Genomic DNA, 22,806 nt, shown 5'->3' with positions numbered 1-22,806 from the left:
GGGACAACAAAAGAGAATAACACAATAAACTTTAGTAACCCAGTTCGGTCAATGATGCCTACATCTAGGGAGCTGTGCACAGCCCTAATGAGTAATTTTATTAAGATTCAATTTCAGTCAAAATACATAAAAACAATGTATAAACTTTGTTCTACTATATGACTATTTAACATGCTCAATAGTTTCAGACTTCAGGCTCCCCCTGAATGCATGAGTAATTCTTCTCAATGATGTCTGACTTCAGGCTCCCCCTGGGTACATGAGTGAATCTTTCGGACGATATCTTCATACTCTACCGAAGTTTCTGCTGTGATCACTTAAACCACTACTTTGTCCTTTTTATTACTCATCATATAAATCAACTTAGATTAACATCCAAAACCGTTAGTCATAAGATCGCACTACCTTTTCGTACCTGCAGCTTCTACGATTAACTCGTACTTGCAGCTTTAGCAATCAGGCGGTCGTTATTTAGTCAACCTTAAACAATGTATGCTTTTTATGTTTTGTCGTTAGTTGCGTATTTCGATAACCCGGTTTATATATGTATTTCCTATTTTCATAAAGATATCTTGCAAGATTCCTAAAATAAAGGAGAATTTTTTTTATATCTTTTGATTATCTTATATTTAGAAAGATAATCTCATATTTTCTTTTAGACAAAATCTTCAACAAACTCCCCCTTTTGTCTAACAAAAGAGATTTCTTTCTTGGTTTAATGCCAAACTTTTTCAGAGCCATCTTATGGATCAATTAGCTAGTGTAGATACATCAGCATGTCATACCAATCTTCCTAAAACATTATATGATCTAACACCACAAGCATTCAACAACAACCAAACTGATCAACATAAAAACAGTCGGCATTTAATCAACAGAAGAGAAGTTCTAGAACTAGCAAACATCCTTTCAAAAAGGTTAAACAAAACTAAATGAGAAACTTCTAAAATAAATAGAAAACAAAAATTCAGCATTATGATACAAAAACAGTCAACCACCCATCATTCAGCAAAAATAGCCAGCCTTGCCACTTCTCCCCCTTTGGACCAGGAAGAAATATCATTTAGGATCACGATCCCCTTACTTGTAGAAAGAGTAAACGTCTTCAAGTGACAAATTAGAGAGTCGACTTTCAAGAGAGGGATGCATGTCATGAACTATGCAGGCACATGGCACCCTTAAAATAGCCTGTAACTTAGGGATAAAGTCTTGGGGTTCGGTCCAGGAGCATCAGACTCTCTCAAAACCGCAACATTCAGATGAAGAAGAAGACCAGAGAAGAACCATGGTAAAGCAATAGGGATTTTAACACCAAACGATCCTACATGCCGTAGTAGTTGATTATAAATAAACAATCTCGTATCTACCACGTCGTCGTTACAAATCTGATATAGGAAAGTCCCCAAGGCAATAAACACATTGGAAGCATGAGAAGAAGGTAATAAATTTGCAATGTTGATCATGTGCAATATAACATATTTGACACTTAGAGCAACTGCGAAAATCCCATTCACCGGCTAAGAAGATAATGTCTCACCAGATAAGACAAATGCCAAAACTTCATTCGATGTAACAGTCGGACAACAATCAAGAGCAATATTATTTCCCAAAAAACCATTTATGACAGTGGGAGAAATTTTGAACTTGAAACCTCTAATATGAACAGTTTGAAAGTCTGGACTACTAGGATCATTAAAATTCAGCTGGTAAGTTAACTATAAACTCCCTAATTAGCTGAGGATAAAATGGTTCTACATCTAAAATAGTTTTGGATAAACCTGCTCTTTTAATAAGACTCATGATACTCAAGTAGGAATGATGTTTATTCTAGACATTTACCTCATCAGCTAATCTCCGCTGGACAACAAACTTCCAGCGCAAAACATTCCCCTTAGGTGTAAAGATATTCATCAATTGGAACAGATGGAACGTGAGGAGGTATCTTCTTTCTGCCAGTTTTGGTAGTAATATTTCGTTAATTCTGCTGCGACTTCTTCTTTGCAGGCCAGGATTCCTCAGGAAATGCAGGAGACTTAGTTGAAGTAGCTGAGGTATTATTAACATCAACATCAACATCAACAAGGATCTCACCAGTATTAACTTCAGGAACGATAGGTTCAAGCTCATCGTCATCATTATGAACATCAGTCCCTCCTTTAGGTGCAGCGGTTTCATCAGCAGGTGGAGATGCAGTGTCATTATTCAGACCAGAGGAAGTAGTATTTGGAGTAGAAGACTGAACTAGTGAGGAATAAAGGGACGGACCTGGTTCAACAGTAGAAATATGCTGAAGACTAGGGGTAGGAACAAACACACCTTCAGGTGACGAGTTTTCCTTAGAATGATCAGATACATGAGGGTCTATAGGCCTTTCAACCGCAACATCAGGAATAGAAGTCTTCTTCAACAAACGGGCCAAAGGAACATCATCAAGATCATCGGAATCCATATCAAACATATGAGTTGCAGGAGCACCAGGTGCATGTTCAGCAATCGTCGCACGATCACGACAAACAACTTTTTTCGGCACAGGCTCATGAAGATTGGTCGAAACATTCGCCTGTGATTTTTCGGACGAAAGGCGGTAAGGTCTCTGTGGTGGAGTACTTTTGAACCGATGACCTTTTATCCTCACATTATGCATAGGGGGCGATGAAATTCGAGCTTCAAGATCATCTTCAGAAGACTTCGCCGCATAAGAACCCTTTCGAGTGTTCACCATATTGAATCCAATTCCAACACTCAGAGTAGAAATGTAAAAAAAAAAAATATAAGAAAGTCTGAAGACGAAACGATCAGCTTAAATAACCTGCAATGAGTCTTAATTAAATTTTTACACTTCAAGAAAAATCTTTTTGAAATGCCGTAAAGATAGCCATTAATTCCTAATACGGTGCTGACACCATCAAGATACCCAAATGTGTAAAAGTGCTTCGTCTTTTTAGCAACTCACGTAGTTAAAGTCGACACACTCCTAAGCCAGCACGTAAATGCTCAAATGTGTTTGCATCAAGCAGCTTAGTGAATATATATGCCAATTGCAAATTGGAGCGAATATGTTCCAGTATAATAATCTTATTTTCAATAAGCTCTCTAATAAAATGGTGCCTTATATCAATATGTTTAGTTCGAATATGCTGAATTGGATTTTTTAATATATCAATAGCACTCATAATACCACAGTATAATGTCATAATATCTTGTGTGAATCCATACTCATGCAACATATTTTTCATCCAAATTAATTGAGTACAAGCACTCCCTACTGCAATATACTCAGCTTTTGTAGTAGACAGGAAAACACAATTTTGTTTCTTATTGAGCCATGAGATAAGATTATTTCCAAGAAAGAAACATCCTCCAGATGTGCTTTTCCTGTCATCAGAAGAGCCTGCCCAGTTGGCATTGCAATATCCAACCAAGATATAAGTCATATCATAGAAATACAGAATTTCAAAATCACTTGTTCCATGGATATACTTGAGAATCCTTTTAACAGCTTCTAAGTGTGAAGTACGAGGATTAGATTGAAAACGAGCACATATCCCAACAGCATAAGCAATATTAGGTCGACTGGCAGTTAGATATACAGACTTTCGATCATGCTTTTGTAGAGCTTGTGATCTACTATTATACCTTTAGTATATTTGGTAATTTTAATATGTGTCGCAGCTAGAGTCCTTTTGTGTCGAGACTGCTATAACCCGAATTTTTTAACTATGTCCTTTGCATACTTTTCTTGAGATATGAATATACCCTCACTTCTCTGTTTGATTTGTAGGCCCAGAAAACAAGATAATTCTCCCACCATACTCATCTCAAATTCTAATTTCATGATATCAATGAAGTTATTAACAAGATCTTGAGGAAACCCCTAAATATGATAGCATCGACATAAATTTGTGCGACAATTAAATTATCATTCGTTCTGTGAATAAATAATGTCTTGTCAGCTCCCCCTTTGGAATATCCTTTACAACTCGAATAAATTGTCAATCGTTCGTACTAGGCTCTGGGAGAATGCTTAAGCCCATATAGAGCTTTATTAAGCTTATACATATGCTGAAGAAATTCAGAATCAATAAATCATTTAGGTTGTGCAACATAGACTTCTTCTTTCAAATAACCATTCAGGAAGACACTCTTGACATCCATTTGATATAATTTAAATTTGCAGATACACGATATTCCGAGCAACAAGCGAATAACTTCAAGTTTGGCAACTGGTGCAAATGTTTCATCAAAGTCAACTCCCTCGACCTGAGCATAACTTTGAGCTACTAATCGAGCTTTATTCCTTGTTACACACCCAGCTTCATCAGTCTTATTTTTGAAAATCCATTTTGTACCTATTATATTTGCTCCTTCAGGTTTATGAACTAATGTCCATACATTGTTACGCTTAAATTGAAGTAGTTCTTCTTGCATTGAATTTATCCAATATTCATCCTTAAGAGCAACATCAACATTCGAGGATTCAATGACAGACATATAACATAAATCAACAATCATTTTTAAATAATCAACTTTCTCCTTCTTTCTGGTGGTAATTCCAGCTGAAGGATTACCAATTATCGAGCTTGATGGATGATTCTTTTTTACATGTACTGATGGAATAAGTTCAGTGTCATTAGCTGTAACATCCTTCGATGAAAATTTTGAGTTTTTATCAACACTATCTGCCGAATATTAGCTTTAGGTGCTTCAGTGGGAACAGTAGAAGAACCGACATGTACATTTGGTGCTTCATCATCCTCATCCATAGTTTGTTTTTCAGTAGGTTCAAAATCATTTACCACAACATTGATTATTTCCATAACTGTTCACAGATCTATTATTAAAAACTCTATAAGCTCGACTATTCTAAGAATATCCAAGAAAGATTCTTTGTTCTGATTTCACATCCCACTTTCGATGATATTCTCTGTCAGCAAGAATATAACAAGTACTTCCAAAGACATGAAAATACTTTACATTACACTTTCTTCCCTTCCATAGTTTATATAAAGTGACAGTAGTTCAAGATCGAGTCGTAACTCTATTGTGAATGTGACAGGCTGTGTTAACGACTTCTGCCCAAAAGTTTAAAGGCAAACCTTTGGGATGTATCATGACTTGCATTTTTTACAGAGTTCTGTTTTTTCTTTCAACTACTCCACTTTGTTGAGGAGTTGTAGGAGCAGAAAATTCATGATGTATTCCTTCCGACTCACAGAAGTTATTTAGATCTTCATTTTCAAACTCCTTACCATGATTGCTTCTGATCCTAATGATCTTTTTCCTTTTTTCATGTTGCAAATTCAAGCAAAGGCTGATACAACTTTTAGCAGTATCAGATTTACCTTTCAAGAACCAAACCCAAGTAAATCTGAAAAAATCATCCACAACAACAAATACATACTTCTTTCCTCCAAGACTTTCAGTTTGCATGACCCCATAAGATCCAGATGTAGTAGTTCAAGAATTCTATTTGTGGAGCATTCTTTTAAACTTTTGTGAGACACTTTGATTTGCTTTTCAATTAGACAATCTCCACAAAAGAATTTACTATTGATGTCCATATTTGGAATACCTACCATAGTCTCATTTTTTATAGCTTTATCTATGCTCTTTAAGCTAATATGCCCCAACTTTCTATGCCACAACTAGGTTTAATCTTTTTTAGTTAAGTGGCATATATCAGAGTTATTAGAGATCCAATGGTAAAAGTTAATTGCCTATCGACTGCCAATCATAAATACATGATTATATTTGTCAACTATAACATAACTGACTTTGCTAAAATTCACACTATAACCTTAATCGCATAGTTGGCTCACATTGATCAGATTTTCTTTTAATCTATCCACATATGTAACATCATTTAGACAAGGTAGATTATTTTTATCAATGTTTCCTTTAGCTAAGATTCTTCCTCTTGCACCATCTCCAAACGTAACATGACTCGAGGCACATTCCTTCAACTCAGAGAAAAACGACCAGTTTTCGGTCATATGTCTAAAACATCCACTATCAAAGTACCAGACATCATTCGTGGCTTGAACAGTTGTAAAGGCAATATTGTAATGTTCAATCAGTTTAACTTTCCAGACCATACGACTTCTTTTTCCTCTGTTCGAACTTTTATAAGTTGATTTATGCTTTAGATTGCCATACTCTGCCTTCTGCTGGTACTATTTGTCTCTTTGTAGCTTAAAACAAAAAGGTCTGATATGGCCTTTTTCACCACAGTAGTAACAAATTCATTCTGTAGTTTTAGCTGGAGGGCTAACAACTGTCGTTGTAGGAATTGTTTCAGTCTCGTCTTTTACTAAAGCAGGAACAAACTTTATTTTAGTTGTAGGTTTAATACTTCTTACTAAAGCATCAAAACCCAGACCATATTTACTTGAACTGTTCTGTCCTGAATTTAGTATTAAGTCTAAATTTTCAGTTCTTGAATTTAACATCTTCATGGATTTTATCGTTTGATCGTAGTCATTTTGAACTTCTTTCAATTTCAACTTTAGAGATGATATGACATACATTAATCGTTCATTTTCTTTCATAAGGTCTTGAATTCTTTCTTTTTGTATTGCTCTGGCTTCAGAATCTTTCTTCCACAACACTTTAAGTTCCTCAAAAGTCAGTTCTTTATCACAATTTTATTCAGAACATTCACTTTCGTCTCCAAAATCGATTTTTGTAATACATGCTATGAAAGCATTCATGCCATTATCATCTTCACTATCATTAGTGTCCTCATCTGACAAGGTAGCACAAAAGTTTTTCTTTTGTCTTCTTAGAAACGTGGAACATTTAGCCTGATAATGACCAACTCCCTCATATTCTCTACATCTGAAAATCCTTCCTTCACCCTCCTTTTTCTTTCCATAGTCATGGCCCCTCATGTTTGAACTTTCATTATACTTTCTTGTACTGTTCTCACCATCTTTTCTTCGATATTGATTTGGATTTTGAGGATTCAATCCTATAGTATTCATATTTTTGAACTTCTTGACCACTTTAGAGAACTACTTTGTCAGTAGAGCAATTGACTCATTCATGTTAGCTTCGTTATCAGATTGATTTACTATTGTCTCTTCTTCATATATGGATTTAAAAGCGATCCCCTTGCCTTTCTTATTCTCTCTATCAGATATAGTCGTTTCAAACGTAAGCAGATACCCAAATAACTCATCAAGTTTTAATGTAGTTATATCATGTGCTTCCTCTATGGCAGTTACCTTCATGTCAAATTTCCTCAGTAGAGATTGTAAAACCTTCCGCACAATCTTAGAATCAGGAATTTTTTTCACCAAGCAGCAGTGATTCATTAGCAATTTTCAAAACTCTCTCATTGTACTCTGAAACTGATTCATCTTCATACATTTTTAATGATTCAAATTTCGATGTTATCAGTTGTAGTCTGGATATCTTGACTTTAGAAGTCCATTCATAAGCAACTTCCAATATTCTCCATGCTTCTTTGGCTGCACTACAAGAGTTTATAAGTTTGAACACATTTAAATCCATACCATTGAATATTGCATTTAGAGCTCTAGCATTCCCAACTGATGCTTGTTCTTCAGTTCTTCAGCATCAGTCCAATCAACCTCAGGTTTCGAAACTGATACACCATCCACAGTAATCATCAGAGGTTCATAACCAGCCACCCATTTAATGTTTTAATAAAGAATATCATACGAGGCTTCCAATTTGAGTAATTTTTACCATCCAGTACATGAGGACGAGAAGCTGACGGTCCCTCTCTGATTATCTCCATGATCTTGCAACCCACTCTGATACCGATTGAAAAAACAATGTGAGATAATCAAATAACCTTCAGTTAATCCTCATGTTAATAACTATCATAATAGCTAGAGGGATAACAAAAGAGAATAACACAAGAAACTTTGGTAACCCAGCTCGGTCAATGATGCCTATGTCTAGGGAGCTGCGCACAGCCCTGATGAGTAATTTTATTAAGATCAACTTTCAGTCAAAATACATAGAAATAACATATAAACTTTGTTCTACTATATGACTATTTAACATGCTCAATAGCTTCAGACTTCAGGCTCCCCCTGAATGCATGAGTAATTCTTCTCAATCGTGTCTGAGTTCAGGCTCCCTTGAGTACATGAGTGAATCTTCCGGACGATATCTTTATACTCTACTGAAGTTTCTGCTGTGATCACTCAAACCACTACTTTGTCTTTTTTATTACTCATCATATAAATCAACTTAGATCAACATCCAAAACCGTTAGTCATAAGATCACACTACCTTTTCGTACTTGCAGCTTCTACGATTAATTCGTACGTGCAGCTTCTACGATCAACTCGTACCGCAACTCCAACAATTAGGCGATCGTTATTTGGTCAACCTTCAACAATGTATGCTTTTCACGTTTTGTTGTCAGTCGCGCTATTTCGATAACTCGATTTATATATAAATAAACCATATTGAAATTCTTGCAATTAATGAAACAAGTAAAGAATGTGTGGCTAAAATCAATGACTCAGTACATTCGTGGAACATGTGACTTGTCTCCTAGTAAAATTCTTCTTATGAAGACAACACAACATGTATAACACAAAACAAAAGAGGTTGTATTAAATGACATAGGACGAAACATATTTCACCAAAACTTTTCTACACTCATAATTTTGAAGAAAATGATGTCATTGCAGTACAACAAGTTTGTTCTAAATATAACCTAGCAGACTTATTTATAAAATCTTTACCTACCTCAACCTTTGAAAAATTAAGTGTAAATCATATGAAATATGTACTCTTTTTCCTTCACTAGAACTTTTTCCATTAGATTTTTTCCTATAAAGTTTTAACGAGTAATTCATATACGTAATGACATCTAAAAAAAAATATATAAATATTATAATAAGCCTACTATCTAATGGCCAAGTAAACTACCTTCAAATTTCAACATTTGCTATTATTTTGTAGGATACACAATATTGGTTGAAGTTCCAATATATATATATATATATATATATATATATATATATATATATATATTTTATTGTGTGTCAGTCATACTTCTCAATTTTACCACCAAAGTTATTTATAATTTAACCAATCTTAGATCTGTATGAAAGTGAGTAGTGGTAGTGCATGGCTGCCCACATATGCTGTTCATCACATTGAGCCAAACTAAAAGGAATTTGTGCGACAGGTAAGCTACATCACATCCCATTTAAGTATGAAAATTTTGGCATCGATTGTTTGCCACATCAGCATAGATCCACCGACATCAATATGAGATCCCTTAGGATTTCTAAAAATAAAAACTGAAGCACAAATAGAGACTATGGTACACCACTCGAACTAGAAATTAGGGATTTTTTTGAGTAGCTAGACCACATTTAAACAACTCTGTTACCATCAGAAACTACATAGAATCACAATTTGAAGTCTAATGCTGTAGTTCAGAGAGCATATTAAATTTAAGGACTAAATTGGCACAACCCATTAAAGTTTATGGGGCTGCATTTATAATTTAACCTAAATTAAATAACTACCTTAGAGAAAAAGGGAAGTAAAAAACAAATGAAATAATGTTCAATTGGGGGGGAGGGGTTTTCTCCTTCCCTCCCATCATATTAGGGAAAAAAGTGGTCAGCCAAATAAGCAGATCGCCTATCAGATTTAGCAGAGAGTAAAATCAGCAGAACTCTTGACCTTGTGGTGAGTAAAAAGGCAGCAAAAGCTCTCAAGACATTAACTTCCTATTCAATCATGAAAACAGCTACCGTGGTGTTGTTTGTGAACGATGATGCTTGTTGTCCGAAGTCATTACTCCTACCTCCCTGTCTTGGCTCGTTTGAGCCCAGTGCTGTTAAATGGCGACATGCTCGGGCTCATACTTGGACTTTCCTCCCTTAGGGTGCCATTTAGTAGTGCAAGTTCTCTTAGTTGTTGCTTCTTATATTGATCCAGCAATTCATCCTGGAATAACACAAACTCCATAAAACTTGGCTTTCTAGAAAAAACGAAGTGAGGTTTCTGTAGATCATTGAGCCGTTTTGTTCATACCACGGGTTTCAAAAGACTTTCTAAAACTGCCACTGCATGATCCAAGCGTGCGTTTATTGTATCCTCTGGAAATTCTGCCTCAACCAACAGATGCAAGGGCTCATTAAGATGCTCATAGCCAGGTTTGTCCTTTAGTTTCTCTTCCTAAAGCACAATATCCAGATACATTGTAAGCAATACTGAAGTTTAAGTTAAGATTAGGAGATTGAAAAAAGTTAATTTCCTAAAAAAGATGTGTATAAGGCACTCTAACTCAAGGCAGTAAAAGAAAGTCACAAAAACTATTAACGGCCTTCCTTTTGATGCAAAAGATTATTGAGTTTTTAATATAACCAAAAAGAGTTAGAAATTTGATGATCTTTAAGACAAACCATGAAGCAGATAGCGTTCATGACGCATACTAGAAAAAAAGAAAGGAATGCCAAAGATGCGCAAAGGTTCACACAAGAACACATATTGTATGAATGAAATGTATCAAATACACGTTTCTATAGGATGAGGTTGAACTTGTTTGCAGCATGGCAATATAACTGATAAAGTAGATGGTAGAAGTTGGAATAAAGATGGAGTTGGAACATAAAATGCAAAGCCTCCCACATCCATATTCAAAACACATAAGATGACGCACAACTAGAAGTTAAAGATGTATAATTGAGCAGTTATTATTATTTTTTTCAATTTGGAAGAAGTAAGAACTCATAAGAAAAGGGAACAACAATATTTCTAGCATCAATAAAAAAAATATTGACCAGGACACTGCATCATCAATTAAGTCTTAAGTGATGCAATAAGTAAAACGTTTAATCACACCAAGAGAAATTGTCGATACCTCTAAAGCATCCTTGATAGATCCCTTGCCTCTTATGTACACCCTACATTCTGTCAAGGCTTCAACTCTTTTCAAGGAGTTTCCACGCGGTCCCAGAAGTCGTCCAACAAAATTATACTGCCGTGATTTGAGCAAGAAACTACTAACATCAGAGAGGCAAAAGGTCAGTACAATCACCACCTATCATAAAAATATTTTAACTTACATTTGGATATTTGTCAACAGGTACATCAAGTCTAACGACTCTCTTAACTATTGGAGTAGTAGGAATTCCTTGCACCCTCGGCCAACCCATTGAATGAGCTTGAAGGGGACCCATACCATGGACATGTCCACTTCCCTGCAGAAAATAAAATGTAACTAAGAAGCATGAGCATGGATATGGACATGAAATATCATGCAATCCAGATGAAGTGACATGTCATTTTCCAAAAGATAAGGACATATTTATTGAAATGTATTTTTTAAAAGGATCTGTAATTTGTGTACAATAAAGAAATTTAAATTTGACATGCATGAATTATATACTACAAAAATGAGTTTGACATATTTTACTCTCAATCAATTATTTTTTATCCTAGTACCATTTGTGTCTATTTCTTATGTTTAAACATGTGAGCTATTGTCCCTTGAGAAATGTTTGGTCCTTATTCACTGTGTACAACTAATGTTAAGGCATATATATTGTGCTTGTTAACAAGTGCGTGATACAGGATGCATGTCTATAAAATTTCGGAGTGTCCAAGTGTCCAACAGATCTGATTTAGATGCATTAGCCAAGTGGCAAGTGTATTTGCTTCTTAGTTTATTATCAAACCAAACAAGTACAAATATGAAGACCAACTTATCCTATTTTGAGGTTGTTGAGGCTAGACCCAAGGAGTTCCCTAGTAGTAAAGGCTAGGAATATTCGGAGATCCCTACAAAATGTTGAATTCATGCCCCCAAGACGAACATATAAACATGGTGAAAATTTAATAACATAAAAGACTCATATCTTGAAGGTAGCTATTGGTTTTTCTGTTGTTCTTTCATTCATTTTAAAGAAGTTAGATTTTCCATTTTACAAAAATATCCAGATATAAAGAAATCATTGATTAAAGAGAAAGACTTCAAATCAAGATCAAGATGCCTGAGTAACATTGTCAATGTAAGGCAGTTCCAAGGATGTTTTTCACTAATTAAGATTTTTTTTTTAGTACATTATCAAATAAATTATCCAGTTTACCTCCATTTGCATTGGAGGCCAACCTTCCATGTCCATTGGTCTTCCATTTGATAGCTGACCTAGTGACCTGTAAGGACTGCCATGCTCAAATCTCTCATGATCCACAGAAGTTTGATTAAGGCCTGATAAACGTCTGATCTCTGCAATGAGATGCCATAAATAAGGGGGTGCACATGCAATTGACTAAGCAAATACTCATGTTTAAGATGATGACTTTAAATGCTTTGTTATTCATGAAATTTACCAGTCAGTGGGAACTTTTCTCAAGATGCCAGAAAATTATCACCACATGCCTGTTCATGTGAGGAAGAGAAAAATAATCCAAAAAGTTCCAAGGTCAAGTCTCGGATTCATGACATCATCACAGGTTAACATCACTTTCTATAAGTCAAGACAGTATGGTGTTCTTGATTTAGTCTTATTAATCATGACTTGACAAAGTATTGAATAGACAGTAGGATACATTTTTGCCTCCATCTACATAGAGAAAATGACACCCTTGGACATAACAGGCTTAGCCTAAACTTAGATTGACCTGATCCCAACTAGAACTTGGTGATATAGAATAAGGCATAAGTATTTAGTAGGTCCCAGAAAACAAGAACTCTCAATTGCATGTAATAGGCAAACAAAATAAAATAGGTATAATCTCAGATTCTAAAGTATTTCAAGGTAGCATGGATGCTTCATTTTTTAGGCAAGCACAAGCCAAACAACCATCAAATTTCATCTCTCCAATCACCCAGCCTCTGTTTACAACTAGTGGTCTCAAATAAACAAAACAACACTCCTCTTAGAACCTTACAAATGGCAAAGACTACACTACACACTACCTTTGATACAGGTCCTATCATATTCCACCAAAAATACACCTTGTCCTCAAGGTGTGGATCAAGGGAATGGTTCTAGGCTGAAATTATCTCCTTCTATATTCCTGGTAACTAAATGCCACCACGGTTTGCACTCCATCCAAGCAATCCTTGTGTTAACCCATCTCTAAACACTTCTTCTGCATAGCTCAAATATAATCTTCATACACCTTCCATTTACCACCAAACTTCCATTTTTCTCCATTGCCACCAGACCTACTTCACTGCCCTTGATTTCTCAAGCAAGCATCTATCTGTCTGCAATTCTTCGACAGAAGAGAACAAAGTACAAAGGCAAAGCTTCAAAAGTAAGGATCTGAGAAGGGAGGATGATATAGCTCACAACATTTACAAACCCCCATTGAAGTTGAATAAGTATGGTTTCAATTTTGCTAATGTGCATTTATGATGCCATCACCCTGTTTATAAAGATATCACCCACTACCTTGAAACCTCACTCTAGTCATTTTTCTTTCACAAAGACTACCAACTTCTCCTGGGACAATATTCCCCTTGCTACATCTAGCCACAAAATGTACCATTGTCATTCTTAGCCCCTTCATGAAATTCCATTTCTGATCCTCTAATCTTATGTATTTTTGTTATATAATTCATCTAACTTTGTTGCTTCCTTTGGGAGCAAATGAATTTCCTCCTTATAGCTCAGGAAGTAAGAAATAACATTCTGATTGCTCGTTGGTGGCTTGCTTCTCCAATAGCAACTAGCAAGTGACAAATATTCATTCAATATCTGTTCCACCTGACCGGGCACTGCCATCTTCTTGGCTGTTCTTGAGCTTGCATGCTTCTTGAGTCAACAAATTTCCATCACCAATTTCTTTCAACATCTCAAACTTTCAAAAGCTAGCAAACCCATTTGTGCTTCAAGCTTTCCTTCCAAAAAGTTAATGCATCGAATGATGCTTTGATACCGCTTGATACAACTGATAGTTAGTAGCATTTAATACGAAAAATATAGCAATATAGCTACAACACCAAGTATTATTATTATTATTATTTTTAAAAAAGTTTTATATAAAACTACATGGAAACTTGTGTGCTTGGTTGTAATTAAATTTGTTCAAATGATTATGAGAACAGTTTCTACCCATACCCACAATACACTTCAAAGAATGAAAGACCCTAACTGTAGTTATAAGATGGAAACTGTGATTCCATCAATGCCAGCATAAGAAACAATAATAAGTATTGCAACAACAAAATGCAATAGTAGAGATCTTATAACCCCACCCTGATTCAGAAGTCTGCTACAATGAGGTAAAACTTGAACGAAGGGACCCAACTTCTGTCTCTCTGACAGTAATTCCGCTAGACACCTGCCATTGTCACACGAAACACAAAATCAACATCACATATAAACTCATAAGGTCCAAAAGTAACAAAACTACATGTCCAACAGCACAACCGTATACAAGGCCATCTGATTAGTATTCAAATGGAATGATAAGATCATCAAACCAAACAAGAAAAAAGAAACACCCATTATGAATGATTAATCAAACAAGGAATCTGAATAAAGAAGTACCAAATTGGTAATTAAAAATAGAAAGCAAATCATGATCAAGAATTGAGAAGAGAAACAAAGAAGAATTACCTCTCCCGATCTAAAGGGATGGAAGGAGTCCTGTGAGGGGATGCATGAGCAGAAGGGGGAGGGTAATGGAAGTAACTCCCAGGTGGGGTTCTCTCCCCCATCACGCATAAACTAAAGAAGAGAAGAAACCCAGAAGTAGAATTGGGTTAATAAGTGGAAAAGAAGAGTGGAAAGAGCATAAACAAGAAACAACAGAGAAACCCAGATGAAGAAAGAGGCATACCTTTGGAGAAAGAGGGAAGAAGGCGATGAATCTGGGGGAAAGAGATAAAGGGTAGTGGGTTGAAACTTGAAAGGGGATTGGTTGAGAGTATTAGCGGTGGGGGGAAAGGGGGAAGCCCTGTGAAGAAGAAGAAGAAGAAGAAGAAGAAGAAGAAGATCGTGAAGAGGTGTATTGGGTTGCGAATTCGAGTGTGTGATGATGTTGGTTGTTGTTGTTGGGTCAGTGGCAATGAAACGAGAAAATGAGATGAGGAATGGAATGGGAATGGGAATGGGAATGGGAATGGGAATGCGAATGCGAATGAGAAATGGGCAAACTGGTGGATGCGTCTTTTTCTACCCAAAGTAAAAACCAACATCTCTCTCTCTCATTTGATTTTCTCTCTCTATCGCTCTATATTAATTTTTGTTACCATTTTACCCCTAACCTCACGTGGGAGTGGACCCTACTCCTGACCCAATCTGACAACAGCCTTTTTAGTTTTCTTTTAATATTAATATTAATACTATTAATCTATAATTAATTCATTACTATGCTTCAATTTTGATCTCATTTGATAACTTAAGCAAAGAGAGAGTTCAAAAATCAATCTTTTCTTTAGTTGATTCATGATTAAAGCCATTCACTATTTCGTTATTCATGTTATCTCATATTTAAACTTTTCATATCATTATTTACATCAACTCTTCAATAATTTTTCTATAATTATTACCAACTCAACTCTAGTTAAATATCTAGAATTTGAATTTTTGAGTTTTAAAGTCAAGAATAATTAATGTTAATGTTTTGATGTGCATAATAACGTATGGAAGGAAGATAATTATGTCCAATTCAAAAATTCGTATATATAAATTAGAATTAAATAATTACTTAATTAAAATATCCGAGATGAACTAAATTTAACATTAATTAATTAATTAATTAGTTGATTACTAAAATAAAATATAACTGAATTACTTTCAATTAAATATAATTATATTAAGTAATAAAAATAATTAAATTAACATAGATTAATTAGTATTTGAAATATGTTAATAGTTTAAAATATTAATTTTGGTTTATATACTTTCAAATTTCAAATGTGTTCCGATTTAGTTTTATGTAAATCTAAAATTTTCATTTTAGTTTCTAAGCTTTTAATATTTTTCTTGGTCAATCGAGAGAAGCCTTTGCTTTGATGAGTGAATGAACTACTAATTTATTAAGTAATTAAGAAAACTGTTTAATATTTAAAACATGATTATCTTTTAACTTACTAGAAATAAAAAAATTAAAATTGAATATTTAAAAATATATAAATCAAAATTGTATTTTAACCATGTTTATATTTAGAACTTTAACCATGTTTATATTTAAAACGTTAATTAAAATTAATAGTAATAAATACTTAATGTTAATGCATAAAATATTAAAAAACTCACGTGAGATGAGTATTAAAATTTTTATAGTTTATAATATGCTAGAATTTAAAAAGTGAAATTATGAACTATACCTTCAAAGTGTGTGTTTAACTCAATTGAAATAAAGTATTTTTTACGACAAAGAAAATTTACATATTGAATTCTCTCCCTCGATGTTTGGCCATCTCCATAGAGAGTTTAACAAACTATATTTAAGTGTTGTGATTAGTTCCTAAATTTTTACCTTTCGTCTTACCATATCCTTCATTACAAGGTGACATCTCTATTGCTATCTAAAGTCATTAACCCAACACCCCCGGATGGTTTCAGAAAATCTGGTGGCTTCTACTAATAAAATACATCTCAACAAATGTATAATAATAAAATGTTGTTTTTACTTTGGTTTCAATTGGGTAAATAAGTCAAAGGATGCCTCTTTATGTTTAACTTCTTACTAAATCATTTACAAAAATAAATAACAACATTAACTTAATGATTTTTATGCAAAACTAAGAAATTTAAAAGGTTTTTTTTTTTTTTTTAAAAAATAATAAACAACAAACTACGACGAAAATCCATTATAATTTAAATGGTAAATATGTTGTGAAAAATTAATGAAGCATCAAGAAATAAATGTATAGCATCTTCCTCTCAACAATGCTTACTTGAGGCCACACTCTCTCTACCTGCAAGGCCCCTCTATTTATTAATAACCTCTCTTCCTCATCCACTAACTTTACTCGATCTAATCAATATTGTTCAAAAGTCCATCTAAATTTAGTTTAACTAGTTAAGACTGAAGTAGGTTAACACAATTAATTTTGGAAATGTTCAAAATTACAAACCTGATTTTAGTAATTCAAAATTAAAAATTGGATTTAGAAGTGTAAAATCAAACCCAAACCGACGTATTCTATAGCAAAATCACTCCCAACATAAACTAAAATTCCCCCCCAAAAAAAAAATTGCATATAAGTTAAATACTCACAGATATCAAAAAACTAAAAGCTCCACCAGACATTCACAAATTTGATTCTCCAACATAGAGATTCCATAGAAACAGACAGTCCCTGAAATGAACCTCTCATTAGTGTCTGACAAGAGATTTCAATGATCCCTGGGGCTACATGAAGAAAATAACAATAACAATAACAATAACAATAACAATAATAATAATAATAATAATAATAACAAATCTAAAGTAAAATATAAATTATATGTAAATTATACACCAACATAATCCAAAAGCAAACAAATAACAGAAGAGAGTTGGTAACTAGAAAGAAATGAAGAAGCAAATGACAAATAAGAAAGAGAGAGAGAGAGAGAGAGAGAGTTACAAAAATTGTTGAACTTCAAGAAGAGGAGCAACAAGCCTTCTTTGTATTGGCCTCTGATTCACCAACCACAATGGTTTTGCCTTCTTTGATGTTATTAGCAGCAGAAGGCTCCTCTGAATTAAGGGATTTTTTACTGATTATCCGATATATCTCGGAAAGAATAGTTTGGAAAGCCTTCTCCACGTTTGTTGCTTCGAGAGCAGACGTTTCAATGAATGATAGTCCTTCTTTCTCAGCATAGCTTTGTGCATCCTCTGTCGCCACTGCTCGGAGGTGTTTCAGATCAGTCTTGTTTCCAATTAACATGATTACTATGTTGGAATCGGCATGGTCCCTAAGTTCCTTCAACCAACGGCTTACGTTATCGAATGTCATTGGTTTTGTTACATCATACACTAGAAGCGCTCCAAGTGCACCCCTGTAGTAAGCACTTGTTATTGCTCTGTAACGCTCTTGACCGGCCGTGTCCCATATTTGAGCTTTCACAGTCCTTCCCTCGACCTAAGATAATGCAGCATTTCTTTTTCTTGATAACTTTCATAATCAAAGCATAATAATAAATATAATGAATCCCCCCTTAATCAAATGAACCCCCAAATCCCACCTGAAGGCTAAAATGTGATATAAGCAGTAAACAAATGATTGAAAGCTGTTTTCTTTGTATATCCAAAACGTTTTGTTGAATTTAAAAAACAAAGACCAAGTTCGTAGACAAAGATCAGAAAATGAAAACTTGTGCCTGTAATTCAAGTCTACAGAGAGAGCAAAAAAGAAAACGTCATATATCAAATTTCACAAACAGATATCCGAAAAACCAAACAGTTCCAGTCATCTAGCAAGGAGTCACCACTGTATTCCACATTAACTCAGCTTACGAGTCGAACGAAAATGAAAACCAACGTCTTTAGCAGGATAAGAACGGATATAACAAAAGTTTCCCTCATTCTGTATAGATCTAGATTATGGCATTGTTCGATCAACAAATGTGCCACTAATATAACATAGCCATTTCAAGACAAGACGATCTAAGAAGATCCAACATCTATTATCAAAACATGTATATGTGTGGCAGGATACTAACCATATAACACTTCCCAGATATCAATAAAGACCAAGAAACTGAGATTTAAGCAACCACATATTGCATTGTAAATCAACGTTTGCGGCTAGATTTGCAAATGTTTCTTGATTTTTCCTAAGTATTTGTAAAATGCTTGTCCTCTTCAGAATTGCTTTCGATTTTTTGAGAGAGTCAAATTGCATAATCAAAATGGAAATGAAGGAATGAAATAAAGGTAAACTGAAATAATAATTGCATTTCCAGGAAAGGAGTCATTAATTCAGATTCGTATTTTTAAAGTATGGCACTAAGGTACTAAAGACTAGACTAAATGGCAATAAAACAACCAATTATGATCTGCAGATATATCTCCATTAAAAGTTAGGATGAAATGTCGTACTCATACTTGGATCGGAATTTGAACAACTCCCATCAAAAGTTATACCTAATCAAATCTACAGGCAATTTTCTCGATTCATCATCCAAATCTAGATCAGTAAAGAAACGAATAAGTTCCCGCATTCCTCAAAATTAAAATGAAAACACAACCAGAACAAGTAATTGAGAACACAGATCCGAAAGAGAAAACAGATCATTTCTTGAATTACAACAAATAAATAGTTCTTTTTTTTTTAAAAAAAAAACTCGAGTTCCAAAACCAATCCAAATTCAGATTTACACACAGATCGAGAATGCAAAGCACAGAAACACACAACGCCACAAAGATATAAATACCCAATGAGAGACAATGAGAGAGAAATGAAGAGGGAGGGAAGAGAGAGAGAGATACCTGAAGAGTACGAGTAGCGAATTCGACGCCAATGGTGGACTTGGACTCCAAACAAAACTCATTCCGAGTGAATCGGGAAAGGAGGTTGGATTTTCCAACGCCGGAATCACCGATAAGCACAACTTTGAAGAGATAATCATAGTCATCGTCAGGTCTCCGGGCCATATCTTGGCGGTATTCTCTCTTTCTTAATCTGGTTCTTCGTTTATTTGGTTTACCGATTTAGGTTTCCAAAATCTGGAAACCGAAAATTGAAGAACTTTGTTTTTGTTGTTCCTCCTCAGGAATAGAATCACTTTGAATATGAAGACGAAATGGAGACTCCGCCGACTTCAAATCAAAATGATTTTCTTTTAAGGCCGAAACTGCCCTTCTAGATATGGGCTTTTCCGACCAACCGCCAACTCATACAATCTTGATTTCCCTAAACATCCTCTTTTTTCTTTTATCCTCCAAATTTTAGGGTTCTTTCCTAATTTCATATCATCGTGGGTGTGGAGCTTAAATCACTATCAATAGGGTTTTACAATTTCTTTCATTTACTAATTCTCTACTTCTTTCGTCCTATATAATATTTGGATCTCAACAAGACTATTGAATCTTTCGATTTGTGGTCACCGATATTTGTTGTTCTAAGTTGAGTTATGAAGACTAAAGTTAATAATTATATATTCGGAACATTAGAATTGTAAATCGAAATCTTCAATAATTGTGCAAAAGAAGGAAAGAAAGATATAATTTCCGATAAGTTTGCAAACTTCAAAAGAAAATTTATGGATCGGGAAGGGCTCCGTGCCTCACTGGTCGGATCACGAAGGAGAAGGACGAGACGCGGGTCAAGCTCCGTAGGAGTTGAGGCAAAAAGGATCCCTTGTCATTTGCTTAACACATTCATTCCTTCCTTATCAATCAATGGCTCTCAACTCAACTGGAGTAGCTTAATCTTTCGCTTTTTTGACTAATAGCGGAGAAATAGATAACTCGTAAGTTTTTTAGCTTCTTCCTCTTTGCTCGGTATTTTTTTCAATTGAATATCCTTCATCTTAACAACCAATGAAATATCACTACATTTTTTAAAACAATTTCACTTTCAATCCTTTCTCACCACTCTTAATTGTCACTAATTCTCGCTAGAGAATGTTTTAGAAAACAAATCTTATTTTATGGGTTTTTTTTTTGTCATTTGTTATGTTTTTGAGTTTTAACACTCATTTATGTAAATTCAATTAAATAAAAATATATTTTACAATTAATAAGACTATGTTTGTATATCATGACCAACAATGAGTCAATTTGTAGTCGGAGGTGGTTATTGAAGTTGATTATCGAAGGTCATTTTCAATAAAGTTTGTAGACGTAGGTGGCTGTTAAAGCCACAAGTTGGTCACAGGAAGGTGGTGTTGAAGTTGGTAGTCAAAGGTGGTTGTTGGAGCTTGAAGTTAGTCAATAAAGTTAGCCGCACGAAGATGGTCGTCGATGTTGATCATCGAAAGTGATTTTCAACCAATGTTTGTAGCTAGAGATGATTGATGAAGCATGGAGTTAGTGTCGAATAAAGGTGGTCGTCGTAGTTGGTCATCGAAGTTTCTTGTCGAAGGTGGCTGTGGGAGTTTAAAATCAGTAGTCAAAGGTGGTTTTGTTGGAGCATGGAATTGGTTGCCGAGCTGGTTATGAAGTCGTTTATTAAAGTTGGTACTTATAGTTGTCATAAGAGGTAGTTGTTAGAGCTCAAAGCTGGTCATCCGAGTTTGACATGTAAAAGTGTTCATTGAAGTTGTTTTCCGAAGTGTGAATGTAGTAGTCACCGACAATGGTTGATGAACATTGAAAATATTGGAAAAATGAAAAGTTGGGTGAGTTGGTAAAATATATAACTACTTAAGTCCATTACATTTAAGGTTGGTGAGCCAAATGTCACGAGCATGCTTGTCCAAGGCATTGTTTGCCCATGGCCACATGCCTGAACATCCTCAAGCCAACTTATCTTTATGTGTACTTAGTTTGGCTTATTGTTTTCATTTTATAGTCCCTGAGCTAAAGTGTCACATTTCGACATTTTCATATACAAGTCTGTTAAAGCTAAAATTATTAAAAATGTACTATAGGGGAGACATAGTAGTTGAATCCCCAACCAAGTCTTGTTGTACTCTTTGCAATCTAAGCTTTCTTTGAAATTGATAATCTTCAATGCTTTGATTAACGATGTTTTCAATGAATTTCTTTCTCTCTCACATTTTATAAAACTATTTTCTCTTGAAACGTGAAGGGAGGCTACATCGTACCACGAGTTTGTTCGAGACTTTTGGATTTTAGACGGTTGACTTGTTTACCGAGTTAGAACAAGTGCTGCACAATCGCTCGTTCCGTTTTTGAAAAGTTACGATTGTGACAAGTGGTATAAGATCTTTGTTAGCTCCTTGGCTAAGTGAGATGCAAATATGTCAGCTATTAAACAACTGTCGAAGTCGTAATCTGAGCGGTTGATAGAGATTGAGGAGCAATTCTTGTATTTGAGAGAATTTTCAGATGAAGTAAGATTTCCCCAGACCTGGCTAGAGGGGTTGGAAGAAAAAGTTGGAGAAGTAAACGCCTTAAATGCTCGAGTAGATGGGCTACCCATAAGTGAATTGGCACTGAGGGTTGATTTGTTGAAACATAAAACCACCCAAGTGGGCAGTTTTGAACTTGGGAGTAGCTCTTTGAGTTCTGTTGCGCACATGGAAGAGCGTATCGAAGAGCTTGACTATTCCCAAAAGACCATGCTAAAGTTGTTCAGTGACTTATCAAACGACTTTATAGCAATGATCGAGACAATTAAGACTAAGATGGCCGATATGAAAATGCAAGTAAATTTGACGATGCGAGTAGTGGGGAACCAAACCCCAAATCAAGTATGTAATATTTCAAGTAGGGTCAAGATCCCGAAACCCAAGGCCTTCAATAGGAACCGTGATGCTAAAGAGCTTAAAAATTTCATCTTCGATATGGAGTAGTACTTTAAGGCTAGTGGAACCAATTATGAAGAAACTAAGGTGACATTAACCTCCATGCATCTGTTGGTCGAAAGTGAACGGCGTCTAGAATGGTTGATGTACCATCGAGACGTGTGAAGATCTAAAGAAAGAATTAAGGACTTAATTCTTCCTCGAAAATGTTGAATTTATCGTTAGAAGAAAACTACGGGAAGTCAAACACACTGGAACCATCAGAGAGTATGTGAAACAGCTCTCCGGTGTTATGTTGGATATTCAAGACATATCAAAAAAAGATAAGGTATTCTGCTTTGTAGAGGGGCTCAAGCCGTGGTCTAGGACTAAGGTATATGAATAAAAAGTTCAAGATCTTGCCTCTGCTCTTGCTGCTGCAGAGAGTGTTTGACTATAGTGACGACCAAGGGTCCTAAAAGAAGAATGT

General features: G+C 35.0%; 2 protein-coding genes across 3 annotated transcripts; both read right to left on the bottom strand.

Annotated features, from left to right (window-relative positions):
• Positions 1 to 9,328: 9,328 nt before the first annotated feature.
• On the bottom strand, positions 9,329 to 15,128 carry LOC103493316 (KH domain-containing protein At1g09660/At1g09670). Its single transcript, XM_008454020.2, has 8 exons — positions 14,803 to 15,128; positions 14,580 to 14,690; positions 14,216 to 14,301; positions 12,096 to 12,235; positions 11,073 to 11,207; positions 10,868 to 10,984; positions 10,039 to 10,182; positions 9,329 to 9,951 (listed from the first exon to the last, which is right to left on the bottom strand). Exons 2-8 carry the CDS (start codon positions 14,678 to 14,680, stop codon positions 9,805 to 9,807), a joined length of 870 nt encoding a protein of 289 aa, XP_008452242.1. The 5' UTR covers positions 14,681 to 14,690; positions 14,803 to 15,128; the 3' UTR covers positions 9,329 to 9,804.
• A 1,829-nt stretch (positions 15,129 to 16,957) lies between these two features.
• On the bottom strand, positions 16,958 to 19,933 carry LOC103493317 (ras-related protein RABA2a). 2 transcript variants are annotated; one of them, XM_008454022.3, is made up of 3 exons: positions 19,393 to 19,779; positions 17,543 to 18,043; positions 16,958 to 17,272 (listed from the first exon to the last, which is right to left on the bottom strand). In XM_008454022.3, exons 1-2 carry the CDS (start codon positions 19,555 to 19,557, stop codon positions 17,558 to 17,560), a joined length of 651 nt encoding a protein of 216 aa, XP_008452244.1. In that variant the 5' UTR covers positions 19,558 to 19,779; the 3' UTR covers positions 16,958 to 17,272; positions 17,543 to 17,557. The 2 variants fall into 2 exon arrangements, with proteins under 2 accessions (XP_008452244.1, XP_008452243.1); XM_008454021.3 differs by lacking the exon at positions 16,958 to 17,272 and having other exon boundaries at positions 17,364 to 18,043; positions 19,393 to 19,933.
• Positions 19,934 to 22,806: the final 2,873 nt, after the last annotated feature.

This window comes from Cucumis melo, chromosome 6, assembly GCF_025177605.1.
Source record: "Cucumis melo cultivar AY chromosome 6, USDA_Cmelo_AY_1.0, whole genome shotgun sequence".
NCBI lineage: Eukaryota > Viridiplantae > Streptophyta > Magnoliopsida > Cucurbitales > Cucurbitaceae > Cucumis > Cucumis melo.
The sequence above is the reverse complement of the archived record's forward strand: the minus strand, read 5'-3'. Positions and strand labels throughout refer to the sequence as shown.